The following is a 23,163-nucleotide window of genomic DNA, read 5'->3' on the forward strand; positions in this document are numbered from 1 at the left end:
ACACAACCAGTATCTTCTGCCCGGATACCTTCAGATATGCTGCATGTCTGGATATGCACCAGAAATGCCTCAACACTTAGATAAGTATACACTACAGATACTACAGGATATTTACCTTCTTCAGTATCTTTACTCCAGATATTCCCAGATTTCAGTTCAGGTCATATTCGTAACTTGGATATGACCAAAATAAGACACAACCAGTATCTTCTGCCCGGATACCTTCAGATATGCTGCATGTCTGGATATGCACCAGAAATGCCTCAACACTTAGATAAGTATACACTACAGATACTACAGGATATTTACCTTCTTCAGTATCTTTACTCCAGATATTTCCAGATTTGACTTCAGGTCATATTCGAAACTTGGATATGACCAAAATAAGACACAACCAGTATCTTCTGCCCGGATACCTTCAGATATGCTGCATGTCTGGATATGCACCAGAAATGCCTCAACACTTAGATAAGTATACATTACAGATACTACAGGATATTTACCTTCTTCAGTATCTTTACTCCAGATATTCCCAGATTTCAGTTCAGGTCATATTCGTAACTTGGATATGACCAAAATAAGACACAACCAGTATCTTCTGCCCGGATACCTTCAGATATGCTGCATGTCTGGATATGCACCAGAAATGCCTCAACACTTAGATAAGTATACACTACAGATACTACAGGATATTTACCTTCTTCAGTATCTTTACTCCAGATATTCCCAGATTTCAGTTCAGGTCATATTCGTAACTTGGATATGACCAAAATAAGACACAACCAGTATCTTCTGCCCGGATACCTTCAGATATGCTGCATGTCTGGATATGCACCAGAAATGCCTCAACACTTAGATAAGTATACACTACAGATACTACAGGATATTTACCTTCTTCAGTATCTTTACTCCAGATATTTCCAGATTTGACTTCAAGTCATATTCGGAACTTGGAAATGGCCAAAAAAAGACACAACCAGTATCTTCTGCCCGGATATCTTCAGATATGCTGCATGTCTGGATATGCATCAGAAATGCCTCAACACTTAGATAAGTATACACTACAGATACTACAGGATATTTACCTTCTTCAGTATCTTTACTCCAGATATTTCCAGATTTGACTTCAGGTCATATTCGAAACTTGGATATGACCAAAATAAGACACAACCAGTATCTTCTGCCCGGATACCTTCAGATATGCTGCATGTCTGGATATGCACCAGAAATGCCTCAACACTTAGATAAGTATACATTACAGATACTACAGGATATTTACCTTCTTCAGTATCTTTACTCCAGATATTCCCAGATTTCAGTTCAGGTCATATTCGTAACTTGGATATGACCAAAATAAGACACAACCAGTATCTTCTGCCCGGATACATTCAGATATGCTGCATGTCTGGATATGCACCAGAAATGCCTCAACACTTAGATAAGTATACACTACAGATACTACAGGATATTTACCTTCTTCAGTATCTTTACTCCAGATATTTCCAGATTTGACTTCAAGTCATATTCGGAACTTGGAAATGGCCAAAATAAGACACAACCAGTATCTTCTGCCCGGATATCTTCAGATATGCTGCATGTCTGGATATGCACCAGAAATGCCTCAACACTTAGATAAGTATACACTACAGATACTACAGGATATTTACCTTCTTCAGTATCTTTACTCCAGATATTTCCAGATTTGACTTCAAGTCATATTCGGAACTTGGAAATGGCCAAAATAAGACACAACCAGTATCTTCTGCCCGGATATCTTCAGATATGCTGCATGTCTGGATATGCACCAGAAATGCCTCAACACTTAGATAAGTATACACTACAGATACTACAGGATATTTACCTTCTTCAGTATCTTTACTCCAGATATTTCCAGATTTGACTTCAAGTCATGTTCGGAACTTGGAAATGGCCAAAATAAGACACAACCAGTATCTTCTGCCCGGATATCTTCAGATATGCTGCATGTCTGGATATGCACCAGAAATGCCTCAACACTTAGATAAGTATACACTACAGATACTACAGGATATTTACCTTCTTCAGTATCTTTACTCCAGATATTTCCAGATTTGACTTCAGGTCATATTCGAAACTTGGATATGACCAAAATAAGACACAACCAGTATCTTCTGCCCGGATACCTTCAGATATGCTGCATGTCTGGATATGCACCAGAAATGCCTCAACACTTAGATAAGTATACATTACAGATACTACAGGATATTTACCCTCTTCAGTATCTTTACTCCAGATATTCCCAGATTTCAGTTCAGGTCATATTCGTAACTTGGATATGACCAAAATAAGACACAACCAGTATCTTCTGCCCGGATACCTTCAGATATGCTGCATGTCTGGATATGCACCAGAAATGCCTCAACACTTAGATAAGTATACACTACAGATACTACAGGATATTTACCTTCTTCAGTATCTTTACTCCAGATATTCCCAGATTTCAGTTCAGGTCATATTCGTAACTTGGATATGACCAAAATAAGACACAACCAGTATCTTCTGCCCGGATACCTTCAGATATGCTGCATGTCTGGATATGCACCAGAAATGCCTCAACACTTAGATAAGTATACACTACAGATACTACAGGATATTTACCTTCTTCAGTATCTTTACTCCAGATATTTCCAGATTTGACTTCAAGTCATATTCGGAACTTGGAAATGGCCAAAATAAGACACAACCAGTATCTTCTGCCCGGATATCTTCAGATATGCTGCATGTCTGGATATGCATCAGAAATGCCTCAACACTTAGATAAGTATACACTACAGATACTACAGGATATTTACCTTCTTCAGTATCTTTACTCCAGATATTTCCAGATTTGACTTCAAGTCATGTTCGGAACTTGGAAATGGCCAAAATAAGACACAACCAGTATCTTCTGCCCGGATATCTTCAGATATGCTGCATGTCTGGATATGCACCAGAAATGCCTCAACACTTAGATAAGTATACACTACAGATACTACAGGATATTTACCTTCTTCAGTATCTTTACTCCAGATATTTCCAGATTTGACTTCAGGTCATATTCGAAACTTGGATATGACCAAAATAAGACACAACCAGTATCTTCTGCCCGGATACCTTCAGATATGCTGCATGTCTGGATATGCACCAGAAATGCCTCAACACTTAGATAAGTATACATTACAGATACTACAGGATATTTACCTTCTTCAGTATCTTTACTCCAGATATTCCCAGATTTCAGTTCAGGTCATATTCGTAACTTGGATATGACCAAAATAAGACACAACCAGTATCTTCTGCCCGGATACCTTCAGATATGCTGCATGTCTGGATATGCACCAGAAATGCCTCAACACTTAGATAAGTATACACTACAGATACTACAGGATATTTACCTTCTTCAGTATCTTTACTCCAGATATTTCCAGATTTGACTTCAAGTCATATTCGGAACTTGGAAATGGCCAAAATAAGACACAACCAGTATCTTCTGCCCGGATATCTTCAGATATGCTGCATGTCTGGATATGCACCAGAAATGCCTCAACACTTAGATAAGTATACACTACAGATACTACAGGATATTTACCTTCTTCAGTATCTTTACTCCAGATATTTCCAGATTTGACTTCAAGTCATATTCGGAACTTGGAAATGGCCAAAATAAGACACAACCAGTATCTTCTGCCCGGATATCTTCAGATATGCTGCATGTCTGGATATGCACCAGAAATGCCTCAACACTTAGATAAGTATACACTACAGATACTACAGGATATTTACCTTCTTCAGTATCTTTACTCCAGATATTCCCAGATTTCAGTTCAGGTCATATTCGTAACTTGGATATGACCAAAATAAGACACAACCAGTATCTTCTGCCCGGATACCTTCAGATATGCTGCATGTCTGGATATGCACCAGAAATGCCTCAACACTTAGATAAGTATACACTACAGATACTACAGGATATTTACCTTCTTCAGTATCTTTACTCCAGATATTTCCAGATTTGACTTCAAGTCATATTCGGAACTTGGAAATGGCCAAAATAAGACACAACCAGTATCTTCTGCCCGGATATCTTCAGATATGCTGCATGTCTGGATATGCATCAGAAATGCCTCAACACTTAGATAAGTATACACTACAGATACTACAGGATATTTACCTTCTTCAGTATCTTTACTCCAGATATTTCCAGATTTGACTTCAAGTCATGTTCGGAACTTGGAAATGGCCAAAATAAGACACAACCAGTATCTTCTGCCCGGATATCTTCAGATATGCTGCATGTCTGGATATGCACCAGAAATGCCTCAACACTTAGATAAGTATACACTACAGATACTACAGGATATTTACCTTCTTCAGTATCTTTACTCCAGATATTTCCAGATTTGACTTCAGGTCATATTCGAAACTTGGATATGACCAAAATAAGACACAACCAGTATCTTCTGCCCGGATACCTTCAGATATGCTGCATGTCTGGATATGCACCAGAAATGCCTCAACACTTAGATAAGTATACATTACAGATACTACAGGATATTTACCTTCTTCAGTATCTTTACTCCAGATATTCCCAGATTTCAGTTCAGGTCATATTCGTAACTTGGATATGACCAAAATAAGACACAACCAGTATCTTCTGCCCGGATACCTTCAGATATGCTGCATGTCTGGATATGCACCAGAAATGCCTCAACACTTAGATAAGTATACACTACAGATACTACAGGATATTTACCTTCTTCAGTATCTTTACTCCAGATATTTCCAGATTTGACTTCAAGTCATATTCGGAACTTGGAAATGGCCAAAATAAGACACAACCAGTATCTTCTGCCCGGATATCTTCAGATATGCTGCATGTCTGGATATGCACCAGAAATGCCTCAACACTTAGATAAGTATACACTACAGATACTACAGGATATTTACCTTCTTCAGTATCTTTACTCCAGATATTTCCAGATTTGACTTCAGGTCATATTCGAAACTTAGATATGACCAAAATAAGACACAACCAGTATCTTCTGCCCAGATACCTTCAGATATGCTGCATGTCTGGATATGCACCAGAAATGCCTCAACACTTAGATAAGTATACACTACAGATACTACAGGATATTTACCTTCTTCAGTATCTTTACTCCAGATATTCCCAGATTTCAGTTCAGGTCATATTCGAAACTTGGATATGACCAAAATAAGACACAACCAGTATCTTCCTCCCGGATACCTTCAGATATGCTGCATGTCTGGATATGCACCAGAAATGCCTCAACACTTAGATAAGTATACACTACAGATACTACAGGATATTTACCTTCTTCAGTATCTTTACTCCAGATATTCCCAGATTTCAGTTCAGGTCATATTCGAAACTTGGATATGACCAAAATAAGACACAACCAGTATCTTCCTCCCGGATACCTTCAGATATGCTGCATGTCTGGATATGCACCAGAAATGCCTCAACACTTAGATAAGTATACACTACAGATACTACAGGATATTTACCTTCTTCAGTATCTTTACTCCAGATATTTCCAGATTTCAGTTCAGGTCATATTCGTAACTTGGATATGACCAAAATAAGACACAACCAGTATCTTCTGCCCGGATACCTTCAGATATGCTGCATGTCTGGATATGCACCAGAAATGCCTCAACACTTAGATAAGTATACACTACAGATACTACAGGATATTTACCTTCTTCAGTATCTTTACTCCAGATATTTCCAGATTTGATTTCAGGTCATATTCGGAACTTGGATATGACCAAAATAAGACACAACCAGTATCTTTTGCCCGGATATCTTCAGATATGCTGCATGTCTGGATATGCATTAGAAATGGGCCAGATTCTTTAGATATCTAAGAAAGTATCCACAACAGATATTGAGGATTCTGGCTCTTTTCGCGCAGTGGAAGTCTCAAACTTTCATGGAAATTAAGTCCAGGATCTTAGAATAAAAACTAAAGATCTGATGGATCAAAGATTTCTGAATATCTGAAGAGCTCCGCGTTTCTGTACAGGAGACACGGTACGGACTGACGAGATTGATTGACAGGGTCTCCAGCCAATCAGGACACAGAACAGGGTGCTGTTTAAAAAACACAGCATAATCGCTCTAAAAAAATGAACTAAACCGGTAAAGATGAACTGCGACGTAGAAAGAGAAGACTGTCTTCTGTTCTGTTTGACAGGAATTTTAGAGGGTTTCAGGTTGGAGCACAGATATGGAGTTAATTCAGTCTCAATAATCAGAAATGCACACAACCGGTTTTACAAATGCACACGCTCCGATTCACAAATGTCATTTTATGCAAACGTGAAAAATAAATTCGGAAATACACACCCTGTGTTTCACAAACACACAGATTGTGTTTCACAAATGCACACTAAATGTTTTACAAATGCACAATAAGTGTTTCTCACAAATGTGCACACTGTGTTTCACAAAAAACATTTTAGAAATTCACAATAAATGTATCAGAAATACACAGTAGGTGCTTCACAAACATGATTTTTAGGTACACATGTGGTGTGAACTCACAGATCATTCGAACTGCAGACTGTGCATTCAAAATCCCGTTCTCGTTTGTGAATCTCCCCGTGTGTGTGAGAGATTTTTCTACGGTGAATATTGAGACTCATCTGACGGAGCGGGTCGACTAATCTCACCATTGGCTAGTGAATCTGTCAATCAAACTCATCGGGAAAGCAGGCGGTTTCGCTTTTAGCCAATCGTATGGCCCCTTACACTTTCTCTACGCTTTCTGCGGGTGGCAAAAGCCCCGCCCATATTTGATTCTGTACCAGTCGGTCGTTAGCGTGTTAGCCTTAGCATGGCTTGTCGGTTTATTGCCTTCGGTTGTCAAAAATGACTGGCTTGTTCAACTTTTCAGTGGACCTGGGAGCAAGGCAACAGTGGTTATATGCAGTTGACATTGAATCCATCGAACTCTGTACTGGTCATGAGATTTAAAATGAATGTTTCACTCTGGATTGTTTGTACGTTATTCTCTTAGCTTTCATGCTAGCGTCATTTCAACACTCAGACACGGTTTGGATCATATGAAGGTGGAGGAGAAAAATCTGCAACTTCCACAGAAGGTTTTGTGGAGAAACTGGCATCACTTTGCTCCGTACCACGCAGTGGGACTACATTACCTCAAGTTCATCTCACTGTCAATCACAGATACCCAATACACCTCCCCTGCTCAGCCCGAAGTCACTTTGCTTGACCTTAATTTTATTTTTTTAATAACTCAAATGTCATTGATTTTATATTGTAACCATATACATATACACCTCTTGGCCAGGTCACCCTTGCAAAAAAGATCCTCATCTCTCTGGGTTTTATAGCTGGTTAAATACTACACAACAAAAGATGGTCATAGAACAACAAAGTGCAAACATTCACCCTTTATTGCAGAGTAAAATTCAGTGAAAACATGGACAGATTAAAACATCAAAATTTAAGCAAATGTGGGATCTCTACTGATTTGAATTTTATTTAAACTGGAACTAATTTTCATAACATCCTTACATACAATGAAGTCCCTTGAACAATACAGCAGTATTTATTTGAACTCTGTCTTCCTCCCCTCAGTCTCTCTTCTTCTGTATGTAATTATGTCGCCTAAATTAAGTTCTAAACACACTGGACAGTAAAGATGTAGGTCCACTCCCAAACGGTCTGAATTCCACAATGGATTGATGTCGTCTTGCAGTTCCAACATTTGTGGACCCAAAAGAGGACTGTCCCATACCAGGACATTGATCCCAGGATGAGGTTCAGTCATGGATCCACTCTCCTCCCATTCAATCTCTGGAACCAGCATACCCTGACAAAAAAAAAAAAAAGATACCGTTTATGAACAGCACTGTTTTTTTTGTGTTTTAGATTATGTAGGAACAGTGACCGACTAATAATAACTTATATTGTTGCTTGCAGGCAGACCTCATATCTCCATAACTGTTTATAATTTGCAAATAAGTGAACCTTAACAAAGTAGTGACATTAGTACATCTGATGGCTCATAAGGCCATGCATTGTGATGCATTTTGAACTTGCAGATGTGCTATTCTTCCTACAAACAAACAATTTAGGGAAATTGTTTGCACCACACAACAATAATCCTTTTCATTCATTTTCGATGAAAATTCACTGTAGTCATTATGATTTCATGATACTCGTCTTGATACTTTCCACTTTAGTCAAACTGCACACAAATCAGTTGTCCAGTACAGTGAGATTAAATAAAGCATTTACCCGGGGATCAGAAACAGGGTTCTGGGTCAAGCCCAACTGCCACAGCTGATTTGGTGTCATGCTTTGCTCCGTCCTGATTGGATGGCTGTCCCACGCGTCACTAAAGACATCCAAACTGGCCTGAATGCGTGGTAGAAAAATGTAATGGCAGCAGAATACGTGATGTGACTGATATTGAGCAAGTCTTGGTCCTCAGGAGAGAGCAGGATGTTGTAATATAAACCAGTAACACCCATGAAGACATCACACCAGAGGAGCTCAATCCTGTATTTGGAAAAAAGCAAAAAGAAATATTATATTGTCAGATTTATTTTTAATACATCATTCACTTTTATGTATCAGGGCTCCAGACTAACTTTTTTCACTAGGAGCATAGTGGCCCCTAACTGAAAATTTTAGGGGCACAACCAGAAAATTTAGGGGCGCATACCGTAAATCAACATTCTAACCAAATCTACTAATTTCCACTGTATTACAAATAAATACTTTAATAATAGATGCAGAAATTACAATGTGCTGTTTCTAATTCAGTGTCATATTTTATTCTGCACTTTTGAAGATGCAACATGAAGGTAAACTGACAGCACCATCGCTGTCACGACAGTACAACTAAGTAAAAATAGTAAAAAAAAATACCATACATTTAGAATAAAAAAAAGTTTTTAGTAACAAGTGATTACCGTAGTAACCTTTCGTAATTTCACAGTTTCAAACAATACTTAAATGTATGTAAATATTAGAGGATGGAAATTCATGTTGGTGACACCAAATAGGTTCAGCCAAGATGCACAATAAGCGTGTTTGAGATCACCCAGATGGACGCAACACTGCACAGATCACCTGGTGTGTGACGTATATTTTTGTTTTTGCTCCAACATCACCTGTCAATCAAAACAAAAATATCACAAGAAAGGGGTGAGAGCAAGACACCAATCAGAGCGAACGCAGCTGGAAATTTAGTATTGAATTGACTAAAAGCTGCCCTACAGACTACAAAACAATGCATTATGGGACCTGCGTCCTGATGGGTTTTTTGTAGTTCACTGATCAATTAAAATAATTTAAAATACCAACTGATTAAAAAAAGGCGACATCCATTACAAAACATTAAAATAATTATAAAACATGTAATATCACAGCTCATACTTAGGGGGAGAGGCATATTAAAACGAAAGTGAATGTTAAGGACAACTCCTAATTCCTGGTCTCTTTCAGTCTCGCTGCAGCTTCGATTTCATTCGAGTTTGAGACCCCTGCTGTACACTGTCACTGGTACACTAGCTGCAGGTCAGAAGAACGAATCAATAGTTCGCTTACCCATAGCTCAGACGCACATATCAGGTTGTGATGATATTTGTCTCCGTTTCCTTCCCACAGATGTTTACGCGCGCTCGATTGTCTCTAGGCCCCGCCCCTCCACATATTTTAGCCACTTGCAGTGACTTTCCCTATTCTTCTCACACGCATTGGCCGCCTCAGGCATCACTCAATGAAACGCGAGTGTGTGCTCGCGTGTGCTCCAGTCTCATGAGTATCCGCGCGAGTGTGTGTGTCTGCCTGCGTGCGTGTGCGCTCGCGTCTCATTGATGATTTCATCTCTCATTTCATCGATCATTGACGTGCTCCTTTCATGTTTAATGTATAAAAAATACGGAGGGTGGAGGAGGCAAATTTACTGGTAGCACATGTGCGACTGGGTGTAAAATTCAGTTGCACACTCTCAAATTTTGGTCGCAAAATGCGACCAAATGGACGCAGTCTGGAGCCCTGTGTATATATTAAAGCTTCTAAAACTAGGTTCAACTCACCGTTGATTGTGTGTACACTTTTCCCACAATGAAGCCGTTTGTGTCAGTTGTACGTACTGTGAGCATTAACTCGGCTATGCCCACATTTTCTCCTCCGTGATCTCCTCTCACCCTGACAATAACATGAAAATCATGTCTCAAACACATAATTACAAATGCATCGGCAATACGGTACACATCAGTTTAAAATGTAATGTTCTTATGTATGCAGCGTGGTGCAGCGGTAGGGCGGTCGTCCCATGATCGTAAGGTTGCAGGTTCGATTCCCGCCTTGCACGCCCATGAGTCGAAGTGTCCTTGGGCAAGACACTGAACCCCACTTTGCCTCTGGTGGTAGGCGGGCACCTGTGTTTGGCAGCGGAGCAACCACCAGTGTGTGACTGTGTGTGTGAATGTGTGTGTGACTGGGTGAATGGGTCTGTGACTGTAAAGTGCTTTGTCCTTGTAGGAAGAAAGGCGCTATATAAGTATACGCCATTTACCATTTACCATCTGATGCCAATAAGTAGAATTTCTAGGTTAGATAAATTGCAGGAGTGGGTTACATGTATCACTGGGGAAAAAAATGAGGTGAGAGAGACTGTTAAGGGGGGGTAAAATGTTATTCATGAGGGGAAAGTTTTAGAGTTGCCTTTGTTTATGGAGAGGAGTCTAAAAAAAGTAATTTTATTTTTGTACAAATAACCAAGTACTTATCCTGCCTGATATGTGAATAAAATATTTCTTTATGAATAACATGAATACCTCAGAGGAAAGCCATAAACGTTCACAGCGTCACTGAAGAAGGCCAAGTGGGTGTCTGCACAGTTGTTGTCTGCCATCTTCTCAGGTACAAGATCTATGGAATACAAGTACAAATACTTTCAACTGACAGATATTTACAGGGGCAAGAATGCTAAATTCCCAATTGACAGGTAAAACAGTAATACAATAGGATGATAAAATATGAAATAGAATAGAATAGAAAGGTATTTAATAATCCCTGAGGAAAATTTTTTTAAATGGCCATCTTAAAAAAACACATAAACACACATGCATTACAAATAGAAATATCACAAAATAAAAAGATTGATAAAAAAAAGGTAAATAATTGGAAAATCAGTGTGTAAAATTAAAAGAAATTACTTGTAAGATGCCCTGCCAGAGAGTTGTATTGCCTGATGGCACGAGGAACAAAAGATTGTCACGCTGTCACGCTTCAGTAATTCCTAGAGAATAAATAAAAACACAACAAACATGGATTAGATAATTTAGCTGTCTGATCTTAAATTACATAATTTTCAAATATATGAAAGGGGAATTTTTTTAAAACACTCTTGCTATGATTACTTGAGCTTGTAGTAAAGAACACCTTTAAAAAAAATCAGAGACAAGACACTGATCACAGGAAGCCTGTGTGTAATACTTACAGTAACTTCTACTCTAATCACTGTTGACAGCTGATTTCTCCCATCCACCCTTTCTGTGACTACTTATCGACTACAAAACAGCCTAAAAACATAATGTTTGGGATTCTTGTCATTATGTCATTGGAAGTAAAGATACGGGGAATTTAGTGGCTGTCACTCTGACACAATCTCACAGGGCTGGTCATCACAATGAATACGGGTTCTAACGTTAGAAACTTAATGATGCTTCTTTCATTCAACAGTGGATTCATATATGTTATATTTAAAAAATGCCGTTTTCATGAATGTCATATGAATTAACTTTGTTGCACAGTCCACCCCGTCTTAAAGTCTGGGTTGTGAAAATGCTGTGTCTAACTTTAACCCGGCGGATCGCGTTTACATAAAGGCAGCACATTGAACCACTAGCTAGTTAGCATAGCATAGCATCAGTGTTTAAACAAATCGCCGTCTCCAAATCAATACTTTTTATTAAACTTTCTTTGCTGCTGTAAATCCGGCATGCTTTTCCCCTTAGTTCTATCTGAATCATGTTAAGAACCTACAGATCATTGGCTATAGACGCTAGCTTGAACCGACACCGGCTTGAACTTCACTCACACTCACAGGCAGACACAACTTGCACAGGCTAAGCAAAACAAAGCTAAGCTAATTTGCGGTGGGGGTACTCTGCAAACGACTCGGCTGCAGTGTTCATAAAGCATTCACACATGTCACTTGGCAAAGGAGAACGCTTCAACTTAGTATTCAATAACATTACAGGACGTACAACGAGGGAATGATCAAATAAATGCATTACTTACGGGCTGAGACTGATCCCGTTCAGAAGACCTCTCCGCCATGTTTGCCGCCCGCGTCCTCCCAACTGCTGTGCTGAACAGCTCCCTCCCTCGTCACTTTGAAAGTGAGGAGTGTAAGGGGCCATTCGATTGGCTAAAAGCGAACCCGCCTGCTTTCCCGATGAGTTTGATTGACAGATTCACTAGCCAATGGTGAGATTAGTCGACCCGCTCCGTCAGATGAGTCTCAATATTCACCGTAGAAAAATCTCTCACACACACGGGGAGATTCACAAACGAGAACGGGATTTTGAATGCACAGTCTGCAGTTCGAATGATCTGTGAGTTCACACCACATGTGTACCTAAAAATCATGTTTGTGAAGCACTTACTGTGTATTTCTGATACATTTATTGTGAATTTCTAAAATGTTTTTGTGAAAAACAGTGTGCACATTTGTGAGAAACACTTATTGTGCATTTGTAAAACATTTAGTGTGCATGTGTGAAACACAATCTGTGTGTTTGTGAAACACAGGGTGTGTATTTCCGAATTTATTTTTCACGTTTGCATAAAATGACATTTGTGAATCGGAGCGTGTGCATTTGTAAAACCGGTTGTGTGCATTTCTGATTATTGAGACTGAATTAACTCCATACACAGACTGCATAAGGGGGAAATAAAATGTCACTTCTTGATCATGTGGGCAGATAAAAAAAAAAAACACGGGCCTCTGATATTGTTCAGTGGGCCTGACCAATCATGGGGGCAAGCCGAAATTAAGACCGCGGGCTGTATTTTGCCCACCCCTGAACTAGTGTGAAATATATGACTGAGCAGTTTTTGACTTTTATTGGTGTTTGCCAATACACAAATTCATTTAAAAGTATAAAAAGGGCTTTTTCTTGTGTTTGTATCCCTGCAGAACTCCCCCAGCATTGGATGACTGAAGAGGAAGATCAATGCAACCAGCAGAGAAACTTTAAAGTGGAACAGGAAGAACCGGAACATCCACAGACTAAAGAGGAACCAGGGGAAGTCTTCATCAGTCAGGATGAAGATCAGATTGATCTGAAGCAGGAGACTGATACCTTGATGGAGATTCCTACTTATTAGGAAGATGAGAACAGTGAAGCAGATCTAAACAATCAGCAGAGGAACTTCAAAGTGGAACATGAGGAACCAGAACCTTCACAAACTGAAGAGGAACAAGGGGAGCAGCAATTTCAACAGATTAAAGAGGAACCAGAACCACCACAGATTAAAGAGGAACCAAGGGAACTCTGCATCAGTCAGGATGAAGATCAGATTGATCTGAAGCAGGAGACTGATACCTTGATGGAGATTCCTACTTTTGAGGAAGATGAGAACAGTGAAGCAGATCTAAACAATCAACAGAGCTTTAATGTAACTGATAGTCAGGATGAAGAAGGAAACCAACATGAAGAATCAACATCAACTACAGATGCAGAGACAGACCCAGAGAACAGAGATCAGAGGAAGAGGAGGGACAGAAGTCATGTCCAAACTGGGTCTGATGAAAGATATTGTGCATCTAAAAAATGTGGTAAAAAGTTTAGTGGGCGGCCTCAGTTGAAATTTCACATGAGAACTCAAACAGAAAGGAAGACATTTTCTTGTAAAAACTGTGAAAAAAGTTTTAGTTATAAATCTAATCTCAAAAGACACAGGACAATTCACACAGGCGAGAAGCCTTTTTCTTGTAAAGAATGTGATGCCAGTTTTAGTCAAATATATAATCTCAAAACACACATGAGAACTCACACAGGAGAGAGGCCTTTTTCTTGTAAAGAATGTAAAAAAAGTTTTAATCAATTATCTAATCTCAAATCACACATGAGAACTCATACAGGAGAAAAGCCTTTTTCTTGTAAAGAATGTGATGCAAGTTTTAGTCAAATATCTCATCTCAAATCACACATGAGAACTCACACAGGAGAAAAGTCTTTTTCTTGTAAAGAATGTAAAAAAAGTTTTAATCAATTATCTAATCTCAAATCACACATGAGAACTCACACAGGAGAAAAGCCTTTTTCTTGTAAAGAATGTGAAAAAAGTTTTTGTCAAATATCTCATCTCAAATCACACATGAAAACTCACACAGGAGAAAAGCCTTTTACTTGTAAAGAATGTGATGCCAGTTTTAGTCGAATATCTATTCTAAAAACACACATGAAAAATCATACAGGTGAGAGATAGTTTTTATGGCTGATAAATGGCTCAGTCATAAATGTAATTTAGTAAAATACATTAGAACACACACAGGTGAGAAGCTTTTCTTTTGTAACGAAAACATTTTTTATAAAGGATTTACAGAAAAATCTCTACTTCGAAAACAGAAAAACATAGAGCAGAAAACTTGTCCAGTATATGGGAAAATATGGTGAAAATGCCATTTGGTCGTGTTTTTTTTTTTTTGTTTGTTTTTAAAAGAAAGAACTTGTTTTGTTTATATACAAAAAAGGAAAATGTTGGAATATTTCAAGCCTTAGTTTAATTTAGTGAATTTATTGTATAGGTTTAAATAAAACGATGTTCTTTGTCCAGGAAAAAAAAGAACATTCTAACAAATGTTTATGTCAAAAACATTTAGTGATCATGTTTAACCCTTGTGCTATCCTAGACACTTTACCATTGGGAGTTGGGTCATCTAGACCCACTAGACAGTGCTCTGAACCTTTTATCTTCAATGATTTGTGATCTTCACTGGTGTCCATGGATTACATGAAATCTTTCCACCTTTATCCACCTTTGTCATGGTAGGGAGAACACGTCAATGTAAGGGTGGGGTCATCTAAGATAGCACAAGGGTTACAAAGTGTGTTGTGTCCTTCCTGCCAGCGACTGCTTTGGTATTGGAGGTGTAAATTATCTCAGTCAGACTGGTGGACTGATTGTATTTTGCACCATCCCATATTGCCAAAATTGCCTAAATCTTTTTCAGTGACTACCCCCAATCTGGTGGCCTCAATGACACAGAGCATTGATGTAGTAATTCAGTTCAAAGGAGGCATTAACTACATTTTGTCCTGCCATTGTTTTTTATTATTTTAGACAAAACTTATTTAGTTGACCATTGTTGTATTTTCTGATAATGTTGACAATGTTTATGTTGTCAAAGTGTGTACATTATTATGAGAAATGTTTTGTAAATATCTTTGATTTTTTTGTCATAATTTCATTGTTGTATTAGATTAAAGAAGGGACTTCAGTTTTTAATTTGTCAAGGCATGTTAACTAGTAACCATTGAGTGAAAACAGATTTTCTTTTAAATCCACTAACTAATGGAATCACCATGAATCAGCAAATTCTGCAGCACAGAAAAGCGGCTTCAATATGCAATGATTTAAAACAAAGTGTTGCAGAACTTTGAGGAAGGAAAATCTGTGGAGAACATTTTCATGTGAATCATCTTCTAAGCTGTTTGTTCCCTTTTGGGGTCATGAAGGCAGGGGACATCCTGCATCCAGTCTGTCACAGGGCCCATGCACTCTCACATTCACATCTAGGGACAATTTAGACCAACCAATTGATCTATGAAGCATGTCTGGGATGGAAGCTGGAGTCTCCAGAGGAAACCCACACATGCACAGGGACAAACATGCAAACTCTACTGTTTTCAGATCCTCCAACCAGGACTTGAACTGAGGGCGTTCTTGCTTTGAGACAAGAGCGCTAACCACTGCACCACCGTGCAACCCGACAACAATGAGGTTTATGTTTTTGTTGTTTATGTTACTGCTGAACGTAACCAGAATGTTGATGGAAACTTGTTTGAAGTTACAAACCCCATTTCTTTCTTTCTATATAAATCTTTGTGTTTGTATCACTTTTGTTGATTTTGATCTTTGGTTCTAAATGATGCTGATTTAATACATATAATTTAAACTTTTTTATACATCCTTTAAAATTACATACCTATAGTAACTGTACAAACATATTCTATTAAAAAGCAAGAATCGTGGTTCGTTGAGCTAGATTCATGAATTGAATCGGATCGCCACCTAAGGAACGATCCACAGTCTTTGTAGAACCACATCCCTACCATTTAGTGAGGAAAAGATTTTCCTAAAAATGTATGAAGGAAGATATAAAGTACTGCATTCACTGTGAAACATGTATTTATTCAAAGACGTAAGCATAAAATGACTTTTAAGGAGAATAAATGTTTAAACTTGTAGACGAAGCAGACGACTTGAAAGCATTTTTCTTTTTTAAAATCTGTAAAAAATATTACATTTATCTAAAAATCAGAATCACACTCCAGAACAACTGTTTTTCCTGTTTTTTATCTGACTAATGTTCACCATCTGCTGAGCAGAAATATCTAATGTTGAGCTGAACTGTTTACTTTTTTTCACGAGTTTGTTCACAAAACACAATTTGTGTGCAGTAAAGACAGCCGTTATAGAGCCTTATATATCTTATAACAGGTTTAATAGTATAAAATATAACCAGTGTGTTTGTGACTGAAAGATAGAATGAGAGAAACACCTCTGCTGTTTGGACACTTTGACCAGCAGAGGGCAGCAGAACTTTCAGCAACTCTGGATCTGATCCCACAAAAACAATCCATGGATGATCAGATTTCAGAAGATTTGAAGGTTCAAAGACAAAGATGTTCTGAAGAGAAGATGTGAGAAGAAAGTCCAGAATGAATCCACTCTGACTTCTCCTCATGTCTCTGAAGCTTGTGTCTTCATGTCTTCACCTCAGAGTTTCTTCTGGATTCCATGTGGATCAATAATATTGATCATGTTCTGTTGTCATTTTCCATCAGAACTTCAGGCTTTTCTCTGCTGATGATCTCTGAGCTGAACTTCTTGGAGGAATTCCTGAATCTGGGATTTGGAGCAAACAGTCAGAACAAAGGAGGTTTCCATTTCTTCTAAGCTCTGCCAGAAGAAAAGAGCTGAAGCTTGAAGCTGAAGCAGCATTTGCTCAGAGAATCTGTCCTCCAGACCAACAAGTCCCACCACAGCCTTGAAGACGTTTCCAGAAGCAGCAGCAGACTGTGTTCCCATGACGATGCTGAAGTCAGCTGCTGCTCTGCAGGAGAAAGTCTGCAGCTCCTCAGTCAGGAAGCTCTTTCAAGCTCGTGCACATCTGTCAGTGCAGCAGCAGAAAGCCTGTTTCCCTGCAGGAAGTCTGAGACTTTTCAAAGTAAGAGCCTCATGTTGGCAGAGATGGGTTGGATTCTTTGATGCTCCAGTGTCTTTTGGATTCAGGATGAGTTCATACAGATCTAGAAATCCCACCATGATGATCATCCTTGAGGAATTTCAAAATAAAAGACTTCCAAACACCACAATCACTGCTGGATGATAAATACATTTACTCTTTATTTTCTGTCAATACATCATATTTATCAATAACTCCTTGATTGTAAATGATGGATCTAAAGTTGAAAAGAAGTCAAAGTGCTGACTCAGCACAGATCAAAGGAGACACAGATGATTTCCTGGAATGAAGAAAACATCAAACATCATGATGTGATCTGGAACTGAGCTGTTCTTCAGAAGATCCTCCCAAACATGGAAACTGTTGCTGCAACACGTGAAGGTTTGGTTCTGTTGCTAGTGAGATCTGATGGATCAGAACCAGACTTCTGTCAGCTGGAACTGGGGCTTCTTCCAGACCATGTGACCTCATGGACAAAGTTCCAACATGGTTTCAATGAAATGTGGAGGTTTTCCAGGAAACGTTGCTGCAGTTCCTCCGTCTCATCAAATGAGAGATTTCTCTGCACTAAAGAAGAAAATCTTCCAGAACAGCTTCAAGCTGCAGAAAAACTGTTTCCATCATTCTGAGGACATTTCTTTAGGCTTCATGTGAAGAAAACAAATTGTTTGAAAAGATGAAAACAGAAACAAAGACGCTTCTAGAAGCTGCAGATGCAGTTACAAAGAACAGCCAGCAGGTGTCTCACTGTGGGAGTCTCTGAAAGTTCTGCCTCCAACCATGAAGGGATTTGAACCCTCAATCTTCTGATCCGAAGTCAGACGCCTTGTCCATTAGGCCACATGGTCTGTAAGGGCAGGAATTTCCAGCTGGAGTTGGAGGAACTTCTGCTGCCTCAAAGAGGAAGGTGGAGGAGGAAGAAGAGGCGCTGCAGTGTGCTCCTCCTCATGAGTCCTGAAGCTGCACCGTCAGCTGCAGAGCTTCAGAGCTGCTTCCTTCTCAGACTTTCCACTTTCTTTGGCTCTCTGGCTCTGATGCTGCTGCTGCTGCAGAAAAACTCTGCAGAGACTCACAGAGAGAGGATGGAGGCAGCAGATGAAGCTGCTGCAGACTGGGGGCGGAGTCTGGAGATGACTGATGGAGGTCAGAGGGCGGAGCTTCATCAGGATGAAGGTGCTGCTTGGATTCTGGCTGGATGTCCGTCTGTCCTCAGTCCCTTCATGGCTGCTGCTTCTCTTCTGCTGATGTTTCTGCAGGATGAAGCTGCTGGAAAACGCTGAGTCTCTTCTTTCTGCAGCTTCTGACAGCAGAAACAGTCGTTTCAGTTTAAACATCAATGTTCCAGTCTCACCTTACATAAACTGCTGTCCTTCATCAGCCGTTGCCATGGAAACCAGCTGACTCCAGCAGCTCCAGAAGTTCCTACTTGACACAAGTGGGTTGAGGCAGGAGGGATGTTTCTGCAAAAATCATTTTCTGCTTCATCCCTGAGAAAGCTGAAGAAGAGGAGGAGTTCTGAGCGTCTTTTCTGGCGGGGACTCCTGCTTCACCTGCAGCCCATCTCCACCCTCTGACTGTGTTTCTGACTGCTGTTCCAGCTCATGGCCGCCAGTCTGTCAGCTAACGTCTGATGGGATGGAGCTGACATCTGCTAGAAGATTTCCTGTCAGACATCAGACGTCTAGCAGCTGCTCTGCTCTCTGATCACTCTGTCAGGAATGGTGTCTGGTCCAGCAGACCTCTGGGCGTTAACTCTTCATGGAGTCTTCCTCATGGCAGCCATTGTGAGACAGAGCAGCTGGTGGTCAGGAGGAGGGATGGTCTTCCTGGCTGTCATGTTGTTCTGAGCCTCAAACAGCCTAGAGGTCATTGGCTGCATCTAGAATGGAGGTGTGACTGTCACAGGCAGGTGATGATGTCCTGTAGTTGGAGATCACCTGGATGCTCTGTCACATGTGGCGGGAATCTCTGCTGTTCTGGAAGTGGATTCTCTGAGCATGTGGCACAAAGGTGGAAGTTTCTTCTTCTTCTGGTGATTCAAACCTGGAAAAGAGTTTAGTTTGTCTGATCAGGAAACTGAAAATGAGGACGTCAGCGGAGCAGAAAGAGGAGGAACACCGTCAACAATCATGTTGGAGCTCCAACAGACATTTTCCTGACTCAGCAAAAACATCTGTTTGTTTTTCTTTGTTCTGTCCAGCAGCTGAACAAATGGAAGAAGGTTGGAGGTTCAGTGGACCAAGAGCTGGATCATCTAAAGGAAAACGGGCTCCACACACAACATCTATGTGAGGATTATTCTGGAATTACTGGCTCCATTTGTCTGAATTATGGGTTACAGCTGATAAATTCACATGAATAATGAGGTCATGAGAGAAAATCTACATTTTCTTGCTGGTTTCTATTGAATAGAGTGATTCCAATCAGACTAGTGAAATATTCTGAATGTTTCTGAATATCCATTGATTCATGACTTCTGAAGATCAGACTTCTTCTGATCAGTTCTTCTTTCTGTAACTATGATCTAAATGGACTTTAATGAAAGACCATGTGATGTTTCCATTGATGCTAAAGCTGACCAATCATGTTATTGATTACAACACGAGCGCTTTCTGTGTCTAAAATCAGTCCCAGAAGAGTTCAACCATGACTTCAATGCCTGAGCTAAGCTCCTCCCCCTTTGTGTGTCTTTGTGTGTGTGTTTCTTGTGTGTTCCCCTGACTGCAGCAGTGTGTCGTCAACAAGAAGCTGATTCCTAGAGAAAAGTGAGAGTTTCAGCTCTAAGGGGTCTGAAGTCCATCTGAGAAGATTACTGACTCATCAGTCCTGCTGTCCCTGAAGACCGGCTTCATGTTCAGAACCAGCTTCAGGTTCTGGGCTGGGATTGGATGTGTTGTGGTGGCAGTAAAGCAGGTTCAGACCCGGATCAAAGCAGAATGTAGAAAGTGTCAAAGTGTCAGTCAGACTCCCAGACAGAATGTTCCAGATCAGCATTTATTGGTTATTTCTTGATGTTCTTCATCTTTGGAGAAAAGCAGAGCCAAAATAGGATCCCAGATCTCCCATCAGGCCTTGCAGCTCCTGACTTTGTGATGAGTTCCTGCAGAAACTCTTGGAAATCTCATGTTGATTCTCTCCCAGTGGACATCCACAGAGATTTTCACTGCTGTTGTTCAACTGTAGAGTTTGTCACAGACGCTCAAACTCATGAAGAGTTCAGCTGGAAGTTGAGAACGAGGCTTTGAAACCAGCAGCAGTTTGAGTCCATTCTGATGTTCCATTCAGGTTTCTGCTACAACAAGCCTTTATTTTGAAAGAGCCAGTGGGGCAGAAACAATAGAAGGAGGAGATTACCAACCCCCCCTGGAATGTTGCCCCCAGTGCAGTGGACTAGTGGGGGCAGGGACGGCTGAACCAATCACAGAAGACTGTTGCAGCTTTCCCTCCAAAAGTCAACCAATCAGATGTTGTTGTTTGGATTCTTTGTCTTGAAGTTTCACATGTGGAAGCTTCCAGAGTCTTTTCTGTTTGGTGTGCAGGCTGAGCAGAACTGACTCCTGCAGGATCACAGGAACTTTCAGGAAAATCTCCAAACAGGAGAAAAGTTTCTGTTTGGAACTTTTTTCTGGGATTGTGAGACTAGCAGATGATCGATCGGAGCTGCAGTGAAGAGGACAGCGGTGTTTGTGGGAGTTGGAGCTGAAGGTCGGAGCAGGAACCATGTCTTCAGAACCTCAGGAAGGTTCTGTCAGAGAACAACTTTCTGCTGGTGAAGGAACCATCATCCAGAACGAGGAGGAGCTCTGTCGTCAGCGCAGACTGCTGGATAGCAGCTGGAAACCACAGCTGCAGCTCCACCACATAGGTATGTGACCTTCATCAAAGGAGTGTAGCTCTCTGAAGCTGCTTGGGTCGGGCATTGGGGCTGGCATGCGGTGACGAGGTTCAACCCAAGCAGGCCTGGTGGTGAGTGGCTCCTGGGTCTTCTGGGTCTTGGCTCTGTCCTTGGCCTGGGTCTTGGTGTCCGGCTCCCAGTGGCCCCAATGGCTTCCACCCAGTACGGCGCAGCGCCTGTCCTGTGCTCGGGGCCCTAACGCCGGGGTTCCCCCTTGCTCCTGGATGCAGGAAGGCTCTGTACCTGGCTGGGTGGTTCCCCTGCTCGAGCCAATTCAGGTCCACTTGAGTTGGTTTTGCCATGTTGGTAAAGACGTTTGTGCAGAGGTTGTTTCTCTAGCTGCATTACTAACATCACAGAACAAACTCAGGTGGACCTGAGTCTGCAATACACCTCCACCTGAGGGCCACAAACTACTCCTTCCAAGATAGCAAGGTTTGAGTTTTAGCCAGAGAGAAAGGATGGTTTGAGCGAGGTGAACAAACCGGTTTCACATAGGTCATTAACAGCTGAAAGAGATGACCAGTCACTGGCTCCCCAACCCCCAGCTGAGGACCAGGAACTCATAGCAACCCAAAACCATGTAGTCATTGGACATCACTGCCAGCAAGCAGCGGATGTCCTCCTAGCACCCTACCCACCAATTTTAACCGCACTTTAGACATTTAGGGCCCCTTGGTGGGGAGGGTGAGGGGACGTCACTGTGAGTAATCAGGAGATGTCCCCTTAGTGCCCTACCCACCAATTTTAACTGCACCCCCCTTAGTACACACAGCCCTCCCCCCTCAATATATACATCCCAACATAAACACACACACATGCACACACACACCCTCTTAAACACACATACGCGCACACACATCGCACACACATTTTGCAAGGAAGGTGGGACCTGGGACCATCTGTCCCCTGCCTCTTCCCTGGTGGGGGGTACGGGCCCCTTTGCAACGGCGGCCGTGTCCCCGGGGTGCCGGCTCCCTGGGCCCGGCGGTGTTCTCTCCGCGCGGTGGGGGGGTTCACATTACATCTGAGCCGGGGGTGTTCGTGTCCCCGGGGGGTGGGTTCTGGTCCTTGCTCCTGAGCGCTGGGCCCCGCCAAATTTCCAACTGTGGCCAAGCCTGGTCGGGCCATATTTACAACACCCCTTGTGGGCCCTCTTTTTTCCCCGGGGTTCTCCCCTCCTGGGCGGGACCCAGAACCTTACCATAATGATTAACAACCAGTAAACTTGTTGCTTTATGCTGCTTCATGGTCTTATCCCCCTTCCCCTCCTATTATCACCCTTCTACCCCCCCTCTCTCTAACGTCCCTCTCTCTTCTTCCCCTTTTTCTTTTTCCGTCCGGTCCAACACCAAAGATTTACAAACATGATTGAAATTAATAAAGTTTGGCCTCAATTACAAAAGGGGTTTTTCAGACATACCTTTGGTTTGTCTGAAGATTAATAACCCCTCTTGTTAAAGTAAAATATGTCCAACACAAGAGGCCCTCAGCTCTCATCTGTCTGCCCAGCTGTTGGACAGGACAAGTTAAAAAAAAAAACATGTAGTCTAAGTAGACCATGCTATCCAGTTTCAGGTCTGAATCCTCCCCCAGGTGCACATTTAAACTAGGTCTTTCACCAGCTATTGGCATTTTTAATCCTACTTCTGATGGAAACAAAATCGATGAATGTGAGTCTTCACAGACATTTGGTGTTTTCAGATAAGCAGTTAATAGTATTTATTAACAATGCGCAAAGTTCTAAAACATAATAAA

General features: G+C 40.9%; 2 protein-coding genes, 1 long non-coding RNA gene and 1 other non-coding gene across 13 annotated transcripts in view; 2 read left to right on the top strand and 2 right to left on the bottom strand.

Moving 5' to 3' along the window:
• Window positions 1-16,515, top strand: part of LOC144987763 (uncharacterized) — a 296,127-nt gene extending 279,612 nt beyond the window's left edge. The window contains exon 6 of the mRNA XM_078937122.1: window positions 13,233-16,515. The gene's annotated coding sequence lies outside the window, so the exon portion shown is untranslated. The remainder of the gene's footprint in view (window positions 1-13,232) is intronic.
• Window positions 7,447-12,941, bottom strand: LOC144988019 (uncharacterized). 7 transcript variants are annotated; one of them, XR_013651707.1, is made up of 7 exons: window positions 12,332-12,645; window positions 11,529-11,610; window positions 11,245-11,327; window positions 10,864-10,940; window positions 10,120-10,231; window positions 8,312-8,575; window positions 7,447-7,883 (listed from the first exon to the last, which is right to left on the bottom strand). It is a non-coding gene; the product is annotated as an uncharacterized LOC144988019 (long non-coding RNA). The 7 variants fall into 7 exon arrangements; XR_013651705.1 differs by having other exon boundaries at window positions 10,864-10,957; window positions 12,332-12,644; XR_013651704.1 differs by lacking the exon at window positions 11,529-11,610 and having other exon boundaries at window positions 12,332-12,609.
• Window positions 16,516-18,285: 1,770 nt separating the features above from the next.
• trnar-ucg (transfer RNA arginine (anticodon UCG)) lies at window positions 18,286-18,358 on the bottom strand. The gene has a single exon. It is a non-coding gene; the product is annotated as a tRNA-Arg (tRNA).
• A 2,311-nt stretch (window positions 18,359-20,669) lies between these two features.
• Window positions 20,670-23,163, top strand: part of LOC144987836 (uncharacterized) — a 147,783-nt gene continuing 145,289 nt past the window's right edge. For all 4 annotated transcript variants that reach the window (XR_013651508.1, XR_013651507.1, XM_078937384.1 and 1 more), the window contains exon 1: window positions 20,670-21,375. Coding sequence is in view for 2 of the 4 variants with exons in the window: in XM_078937384.1 (XP_078793510.1) it covers window positions 21,231-21,375 (145 nt within the window). In the remaining 2 variants the exon portion in view is untranslated. The remainder of the gene's footprint in view (window positions 21,376-23,163) is intronic.

Source organism: Oryzias latipes, chromosome 2 (genome assembly GCF_053564925.1).
Source record: "Oryzias latipes strain Hd-rR chromosome 2, Olatipes_Hd-rR_3.1".
In the NCBI taxonomy this organism is placed as follows: Eukaryota; Metazoa; Chordata; class Actinopteri; order Beloniformes; family Adrianichthyidae; genus Oryzias; species Oryzias latipes.